General features: G+C 36.8%; 1 protein-coding gene across 1 annotated transcript; it reads left to right on the top strand.

Moving 5' to 3' along the window:
• Positions 1 to 599: 599 nt before the first annotated feature.
• Positions 600 to 10,075, top strand: LOC128473622 (serine-rich adhesin for platelets-like). Its single transcript, XM_053455873.1, has 7 exons — positions 600 to 615; positions 2,413 to 2,586; positions 3,253 to 3,417; positions 3,748 to 3,954; positions 6,417 to 7,859; positions 8,267 to 8,392; positions 9,740 to 10,075. The coding sequence occupies exons 1-7, from the start codon at positions 600 to 602 to the stop codon at positions 9,862 to 9,864; spliced, it is 2,256 nt and encodes a 751-aa protein (XP_053311848.1). The 3' UTR covers positions 9,865 to 10,075.

The following is a 10,075-nucleotide window of genomic DNA, read 5'->3' as shown; positions in this document are numbered from 1 at the left end:
AAAACGCATTCGTACAAAACCAGCAAATATGGTTTTTGTATGCCGAGTCATAACTGACCATAATACATATTATTTAACTGTAAGAAAAAAATATGAATGAATTAATCAGTTCATACTAGTGAAGCCCCAATTTTTGTTATTTTTTTTCCTCCTAATCAAATGATTCTACTAAGTCTTCATTTTTGTTTTTTTTTGGTTGTTGTTTATTGTTGGCTTTTATCCCCTCTTTCTATCTTTAAAATGTTTTTTTTTTACCAGTTCTGATATGTATTTATCATCTGTATTGATACTCTGTATTTAAGAGAAGTGCTGCTGTTGTTAAACTTTTCCTTTTTATAACACTAGCACCTTAGACACATTGTACAGCGCTACGGAATTTTATGGCGCTTTATAGAACAATAAATAATAATAATAATAATAATAGGGATATTCTTCGGAAGTATGGATATGCATGCTTATGGTGGCTGAACACTCAGAAGTAGATACCTGGCTCTCATGACTGACTAATGTCTAGCGGCAAATGCTGTGCAAGTTCTAGGGCTTTAAGGACAGTAGGCCACCAATCTTTGAAAAATAACCTTGCATGGCTGTCCATATAAATGTCGTATGTGACAGGTACAGTATATGACTTACCTTTTTATACTCAAAATAAAATTTGGCATTACACATTTTAAAATGTTCTGGATTTGCCTAGACAAAAAATGTACATTTCTGAAAATAAGGCTAAACATACCTTTTGTAGAAAGAAATTTGTTTCCACATCTTGGAATGCCCTTAGGCGCTCACCAGTTTATTACTACGCTGTCACACCATTGGATGTGGGGGAAGGTAGCAACTATTTAGTAAGGTATGTGATTGGACTCCACACCTTCTGCATTTAGATACATTGGAATTCCAGAAGCCATTCTACATAGGAAGCTGTTTCACTGTAAACGAAAATCCACTAATTTGGATAGTATATACTGGAAATTTTAAGAAATCTTAACACTGCTATTCATCACCTGGTAATGATGCAACTTTATTCATTGACTTGCTAATAGACTGTGAAGATCAGCAGCACCTTGTACACAAGACCCCTAAGCCACAATACTCATGTGGACTGAGACAAGATTATCTAATGGAGCTATTGAACCTCTTTCTAATATTGTCTGTGCTCACGACAAAAAACAGTAAGTATTAACACATTTCATATTAAATTTAACAGTGCCATTGTAGGCTACTTGTGTGCAAATATGGTTATTTTTGTCAGCAAGTTGAGTCTTTTCTTGGAGCATCTGTTTAAGCAACCAGCCATATTTTACTAACAAATCATATACTTTATAGTTAAACCTAAATGCTTACATCCTGGTAGTTCTCATTTTTTGAATGTTCTTTTTTTTAACCCTTTCTAATGGTTTCTGAGTGAAGGGGCAAATTCTTAGGTCACACAATCTGTACACCAATGTATTCTTCTGATATAATGGTATCTGAGCATCCCAAATGGTGCTTTTCTTGCTGGCAAATCACATCTCAAATGCCTTCTTGAGTACAGGTGACAGTTCAGAATATCCTTACCTATATCTATTTTTAGATTTGAAAATTAATGCAACATCACAATAGGATACTTGTGATGGTCTATTAAGGGGTAATATTTGAAGGGTCAGCTAACAAGTGTGTTGATTAATGTCTAACACAGCATCACCTAGATGTATAACTACAGTATAATACTGTAAATACTACTTGTTACGGACTAGGTTTAAACATCAACAAATCATTATTACTATGTTTTATTAGCAGTAGTCAGATTCGATGCTCCTGGATTGAAAACCAGATAGCCAGGTCAAAGGATTATACAATTAGTCATTTGTAAATCTGGTTCCCAAATTGTCAGAATTGTGGAAATCTGTTGATGTATAACAAACCGATTTTATTTTTAATTACATAATAAAATGATCACATAAAAATAACCTGTATCATCCCAGGCAATTTAAGGCCAATGGTCGATAAATCGCAGTTAAATGGCCTCTTTTTGGATAATTGTTATGACATTCTGCACTTTAACATCAGTCTACACTTTTGTAGAGTGTGACTGCTTGCATACAGCTGGTAGCCACATATTAAGGCATTACACTGGCGGGCCAAGCAGTGAGTGTAAAATTGCATTTGCCCGTTGTGTCCGATGACCAGTCCTATCTTGCCGGCATCAGTAAAACAGGCTAAGGTCCCTTTGATAGCCAAAGGTTGAGTTTAAGCCACTTAGTATTCTAAAAGCAATGTAAAAATAGACATGACTTATTACTTTAACTAAATGACTTATGCCGATGCTCGCTAATGTTTCTGAGCAGAGTGCTACGTTATATGGTTCTTTAATACAATGAAATTTCCCTGAGTAAAAACCAGTGTCCTACTTAACACATCTTACTTGTCATGCAGTCTTCACAGCTGCTGTGTGCGCTGGACTAGGCCAACTGGAGAATGGAAGAACATTTTTCCGCTATGGAGGGATTTATGCATCGTTTGTATGTAATGTTGGATTTAATCTTCTGGGTCACACTAGCAGTACCTGCGTCAGAGGAAGGTGGAGGAGGCCTGCTCCAGTATGTGTAGGTAAGTCACAACAGTGTAATAAGCCCGTTCAATTAACTGTACTGTACACAATGGAGTATTTCCACCAAAGAGGAAATGTGACCTTCAAAGCATTCGTTTTCTTAAATTAATATATCAACGTCCCGTACATCTTTTGCTTTTAGTTCTTGAATTGATTTAATTTTTTTAGATGTTTAGAATTGCTAAAATCAAATCTGTTATCTATGCAAAGTCAGACTTCTGTAGCAGGGAAAGTATAGTTAATAATCAAGTGAAAGTCCATCTAGTAAAAGGCAAGTTTGCATTGCACTGGATCACATGCCACTTACCCTCCAAACTGTAGTGAAAACTAGGCCATTGCATCTTGGTTGCTGTGCACTACCTAATCCTATCAAACATGTAAGCATATGAACAGATTTCCCTAAATGCTGACCATAACCTTTTTACTCAGCTATGTGATTCCCTGTGGCAGTTCATAGACTACAAATAAGTCAAATAAATACTGTTAAAATAACTGTTGTGGATTAACGGGACTCTATAAATTGACATATAACAGCCATGGTCCTTTTAGCCCTGGCTCATATTAAAATATGAACTTGTTCTAGTGTCTGGGAAGCCTTTTTATACAATTCTGCAAATACATTCTCTACTTTCCATTCCTTCAGCTATTTTTTTGTTCTATTCCAGCTCCTGGGTGTAGTCTTCCCCGTGGTATTGTACATGGCAGTCTCAGAACAAGTTTCAATGGAGCTGCCATCAATTTCATGTGCAACAAAGGCTATAAACTCCGTGGATCTTCATTAATCTATTGTGATGGGAAAAGATGGAACAGTCCCATTCCTACGTGTAGAGGTTAGGACGGTGTTCTTCATTTATATAATCATTATAACAGATCAACATCAATCCTTAAAAAAAGGGGAGAGACACTATCATGGGGAGAAATAATCATGCAGATCCTGAGAACAAGATTAAATGAATTAACGGGATCGTGCAAGAAAAATAAAGTTCCTTAACGGTGAATTTAAAAATAATGTTCAAGGGTATGTCCCTACATGTTTTGTTGTCATCAATGCTGATCCATTCTGTTTATATAAAGGAGCCGTATGTAAGTTTAACATATCTGTGTAATATACATATACATTATAATAAACATATACATTATGTTTTTTATTTTTTTTTCAGAGTCTGACATGATGAGTACCCATCTGAAAAAGAAGAGCCAAGTGACAGGAGGTCCAAATGTCAATGGAAGTCTTTTTACTTCACCAAATCCTCCTAGTAACATCTTGAGTGGCCAGCAAAATAATATCCCCAATAACGATACATGGCAGAAGTTTCAAACAATTCGGAATGATAATGTGTTCATTTCTAAAGAAATAATTCAAAATAGTAAGCAAGAATCTCGACAACTTAAAAAGAGCTCACCTGATTTCCCAAATGACAAAAGGCTCAAAATATCTGTAGAGATGCACCAAAATCATTTACAAACAAATGCAACATTTTTAAAACCAGAAAAAAATGTAAACATAGAAACATAGAAACATAGAAAGTGACGGCAGATAAGAGCCAGAAGGCCCATCCAGTCTGCCCAACCTCTGAGTACTCTCCTTTAGTACTTGCCCTTATCCTATATCTAGCTTGGCATTATGCCTATCCCATGCTTGCTTAAATGACTTTACTGTATTAACATCTACCACTTCCACTGGGAGGCTATTCCATGCGTCCACTACCCTTTCCGTAAAGTAATATTTTCTGATGTTACCATTAAACCTTTGCCCCTCTAGTTTATGCTTGTGTCCTCTTGTTGCGGTTTTATTTCTTCTTTTAAATAAACTTTCTTCCTTTACTTTGTTGATTCCCTTTAAGTATTTAAATGTTTCTATCATATCCCCCCTGTCCCGTCTTTTTTCCAGGCTATATAGGTTAAGATCCTTTAACCTGTCCTGGTAAGGTTTATTTTGTAATCCATAAACCATTTTAGTAGCCCTTCTCTGCACTTTCTCCAACATATCTATATCCTTCTGGAGATATGGTCTCCAGTACTGTACACAATACTCCAAGTGAGGTCTCACCAGTGATCTGTACAGCGGCATGAGCACTTCCCTCTTCCTACTGCTAATACCTCTCGCTATACAACCAAGCATTCTGCTAGCATTACCTGCTGCTCTACTGCATTGTCTACCTACCTTTAAATCCTCAGAAATAATTACCCCTAAATCCCTTTCCTCACACGTTGAGGTTAGGACAGTACCAAATAGTCTATACTCTGCCCTTGGGTTTTTATGCCCCAGGTGCATTACTTTGCATTTATCCACGTTAAATGCCAATTGCCACAGCTCTGACCATTTTTCCAGCTTACCTAGATCGTTTGCCATTTGGCTTCTTCCTCCAGGAACATCAACCCTGTTGCAAATTTTTGTGTCGTCGGCAAATAAACATACCTTTCCATCAACACCATCTGCAATATCACTAATGAAAATATTAAAGAGAATGGGTCCAAGTACAGATCCCTGAGGTATCCCACTGGTAACAAGACCTTGTTCTGAATATACGCCATTGACTACAACCCTCTGTTTTCTGTCACTCAGCCACTCCTTAATCCATTCAACAACATTGGGATCTAAACCCAGAGATTGCAGTTTATTTATAAGTCTTCTATGTGGGACTGAGTCAAAGGCCTTACTGAAATCCAGATACGCAATGTCTACTGCACCACCTTGATCAATTACTTTAGTCACCCAATCAAAAAAATCAATAAGATTTGTTTGGCAAGATCTTCCTGAGGAAAACCCATGTTGTTTTTGATCTTGAAAGCCATGTGACTTCAGATGTTCAACAATCCTTTCCTTTAACATTGTTTCCATTAATTTTCCCACTACAGATGTAAGACTAACTGGCCTGTAGTTGCCCGACTCCTCCCTACTGCCTTTTTTGTGTATAGGCACAACATTCGCTACTTTCCAATCCCCAGGGACAACTCCCGTTACCAATGATTCGTTAAATATATCAGTTAACGGTTTTGCTAGTACACCCCCAAGCTCTTTTAATAACTTGGGGTGTATCCCATCAGGCCCCATCGACTTATTTGTCTTTACCTTAGACAACTGAAGTAAAACCTCCGCCTCGATAAACTCACATATTTCAAATGATTCAGTCTTTTTTCCCAACTGAGGTCCCATTCCATCATTCTCATCTGTAAAAACTGAACAGAAATATTCATTGAGACAGTCAGCTAAACCTTTATCCTCTTCTACATATATGCCTTTTGTTTTTAGTCTAACTAATCCTTGTTTAACTTTCCTTTTCTCATTTATATATCTAAAAAATGTTTTATCTCCATTTTTTACTGATAGGGCAATTCGCTCTTCTGCCTGTGATTTGGCAGTTTTTATAACTTTCTTTGCCTCTTTCTGCCTAATTTTATAGATCTGTCTATCTTCCTCACTTTGGGTATTTTTGTATCTACTAAAGGCTAACTTCTTGTCTTTCACGATTTTGGCCACTTCTGCAGAGTACCACAGCGGTTTCCTTAATTTTTTACTCTTACTGACCAACCTAATACAATTTTCTGTTATCTTCAATAAAACAGCTTTTACAAAATCCCATTTCTCCTGAACACCATTTAAATTGCCCCAGTCTGATAATGACTCCTCTATACATTTTCTCATTTTAGAAAAGTCAGCTTTTCTAAAATCTAAAACTTTTGTTTTTGTGTGGTGTGACTCAGTCACTGTTTGTATATTAAACCACACAGACTGATGATCACTAGATCCCAAACTTTCACCTACAGAAATATCTGTTAACAAATCTCCATTTGTGAACACTAAATCCAATGTGGCCTCCTTACGTAGTTAACAAATTTGTAACAACAGCAAGAACTAATATTTTTCCATCTTTTCTGCAAAGTACATCAACACAGCCACCACAGGCTATCGATCTTGAACGATCATCTTTTGCTTCTGGCACCCAAAGTCTAAATATTAATTTAAGCAGCGCACCAGAAAGAACAGATAGTCACACTGTTACATCGAACAAAATGAATTTAATATCTAAAAACAGTGTGCAGATAAGCAACATTTTTACACCATATTCTAAAATAAGAAACTCTGTTCTCCAAGCTACACCAGCTCAACCATTTCAGATAAAGTCTACCATCCAAAAACAATCACCCGTTACCAAGATTCCAAGCCCAAAGGTTGACATATCAATAAATAGGGCATCATACAAGCCAACTGATGATAGTTCGATGTTTACAAACAAAATGGACATAGTATTTAACTACAATGTTGAGATTAACAAATTTGCTACATCATCTCCCCAAACAAACATTATAACAAAATGTAAAAATGCAGCTACAGAGGATGATTTCATCACTGAACCTTCAAATGTTCCAAAAGCAACTCGCATGGTTCCTACTGAGATAAGAATTTCTAAATTAAATGTTTTGGAAGATGTGGATAGTCAGATATCACTACAACATATTGCATCAAGCAAGGCCTCTCCATTAAGTCTTGTAAATGAAATCTCTGTGGCGGCTATACCTGATGTCAGAGGTGACAGTGAAACTTTAGAGAAAATGCCATTGCTTGCGTCAATAGGCAACCCTTTGTCAAAGAATCTTACCAATAAAGTATTGATGAACACAACTGGCCTGTCAGAGACTCTTCCTGCCATTTCTGCAAAAGCTAACTCATCGACACCATCATCAAGCACCACTGAGTCCTCTTTAATCAATCATGCCAACTCTTCAGTAGCTTCTCTAGGTAACTTTGCAGAAGATCAAAGGACACGGACCTCAACTGTGAGGTTTCATGGAACTCATAACAGTCCAGTTGACAACCTGCTGGAGTCTAACGGCATAGCAACTACAGTACAGAAGCAACGTGGTTACAGCTCAAGAAAGCATTCGTTCACCAATAAACCATATGCACTTGACAGTCAAACAAAAGCAACCCAATATACTAGGCTAGCAAAAAAACATTATACACCAACATACACATCTACTGTTCCGTTAATTACAACCCAAAGAGCAGCTTTACCTACTGCTAAATTCATGGCTATCCGATTCTATGATGGCCTAAATAAACCATTAAAAAGAAGAGTGCGTTGTACCTATCCACCTGTGCCCACACATGGGACTTTCAGATTCCTCACCATAAAAGATCCACTTCCCAGTGAATACAGGTATTATATCCAGTACTCTTGTTATCCTGGATATACAATGTCTCAAGGTGATGAGTACAGTTTTTGTCTGGAGCATGGATTGTGGAGTGGAGTCACACCTATTTGTGAAGGTTGGTTTGTTATATACCGGTACCTATTAAAAATGTTAGTATTAAACTTGCACAAAAATAAGGGTTTTCTTATCTAAAGAGCAGTTTAAAGAAAAAAGGTATCTTCTCCTGTTACTCAGATATAGACAGATCCCAGTTTTCTACAGAGCACTTGAATGTAATGTTGGATTTAATCTACAGATAAGATTAGTTTATCTAGATGGGTAGCTAGCTAATGGTATAAGGGTTCTGTTCATAACCAAAACACAATCTGATTTTATGTTACCTGAAAAAAGGTAACGTCCGTGCTTTTAAAAGAAAACCTTTTGTACATACATATTGTACATATTGTAAATCTGTTGTACATACCACTTAACATATGACAAGTATAGCAATTGTTTATAATTGTAACACATTCTTTGTTACAGAATTTGTACCTTGCATGATTAACAATGGCGGGTGCTCTCAAATCTGTAAAGTCCAGGATGAAGGACACGCAGAATGCTCTTGTAAAGAAGGTTTTCAGTTGCTTGATGATAAGAGGACTTGCAGAGGTAATTATATTTTATATTTTACTATAGGAATATCATATTAAAGAACATATGCATCTGGTAAGCAGTTACTAATGGCAAGCTGGCATGAGTGGGGGGTCTGAGAGGCAGGCAAGCAGCAGGGTCATTTATCACTGTGCTAGAACCCAGACTTAGCTGAGAGCATTAGGGAAAGTCTGGCAGGGGGAGCTGGTTATATTTGAATAGTGTTTTTGATGGGGGTGTGGGGGGCCATTTGGGTATACTTGCCCCCTACCCAGGCCATAGGGTGCTAGCCCCCCCCTGTATATGATACTGAAAACCTGATTTATTTGAGGATCTTCCAGGACACAATTTGCATATATGTATACTGTTTATATCAGTTTATACAGTTGTTGTGAATATAGTGAAACTGCTGACCCATTAAAAATTACTTAAATGTAAATATAATCAAAGCTTAAGTATATATAGTTTACTTTTCTTCATAGCAAGTCAGGGAAGGGCTGGTTAGTTGGCAAGTGGGGGGAAATTGCCACTGCCAAGAGGATATCTAAATGAACTATGGCTTAAGGCAACATGTAAACATTGACTGTATATGCTCTGTTACGCTGTTCATTTTGTTAAATATATGTTGGACATGACAAGATTGTGCATTGTTGCCCTTACTATCAAGTGCTAAATGTCTTGGAACACCATATTATTTGGCTTTATGCTAGTGTCGGCCCCCTGGACTGATTGTTGTCAGCCCCACTCTAGCATTAGCCTGGGTACATTAATATAATATCCATAAGACCCTCTTTTTGACCCGAACCATTCGGCCCATATAGTCTGTCTATTTTATCATGTGTAAAAAGTTTTTTTTAATATTCAGGATCACTCTATATCTATCCTGTGCAAGTTTTAAGTTTAATTCCAAATTAATTAACACTATCACTCCAGGCGAAGAGAATATTAAAATATTTAAATATCTCTCTGAGGAAAATAAAATATTTTTACAGAAGACTGCTCATTAAAAAACAGAGGTCAACCAACACTTAACCCGGGAATGTGACCAATTAATATTTGGTCAAAATCACGGTTGTGTATGTCATCCGTCTGGCATAACTTACTATAACCATAAAAGATTGAACAGAAAAAAATTTAAAAAAATAAAAAATAGAAACGCTAACTAGTCACATGATAGCAGGCATAAAACATAAAAAAGTTAGGTAATGTCCCAAAATCAAAGCAACCCAGTGGGAATTTTCGCCTTGCCCCCACTTGCCAGCTCTCTCTTGTGTTAAAGGCATAACTTTAGAGCTTGTTTTTATGGTGGTCATCTCTTCCTCTTACATACATATTTTTATTGTTTTCTTTCCTTTTGGGATAAAGATGTAAATGAGTGCGGTGATGGACCTCAGCCATGTGAACAGATCTGTACTAACACCTTTGGGTCTTATCAATGCAGCTGTTGGCCAGGACTCACCCTTGCTGAAGATGCAAAATCATGTGTATAGGACCATATGCCCCATCATATTCCACTTCTCTGTACAATAAAGATATAATAACAGTTTGGACAACTTTAGTAATGTCTGCTGAATGTTTCCACCAAATATGTCTCATTCTTTGTTTTCACTTCATTCACATGCACAAAAACTTGATGTTTTACATAGGAATTGTCAATTTCCAGGTAATCCCAATTTTAATTCATATACCTATATTATTGTG

The sequence above is a fragment of the Spea bombifrons genome, chromosome 2, assembly GCF_027358695.1.
Source record: "Spea bombifrons isolate aSpeBom1 chromosome 2, aSpeBom1.2.pri, whole genome shotgun sequence".
NCBI classification, from domain to species: domain Eukaryota; kingdom Metazoa; phylum Chordata; class Amphibia; order Anura; family Pelobatidae; genus Spea; species Spea bombifrons.
Note: the sequence above shows the minus strand (reverse complement) of the source record. Positions and strands in the feature narration are given on the sequence as shown.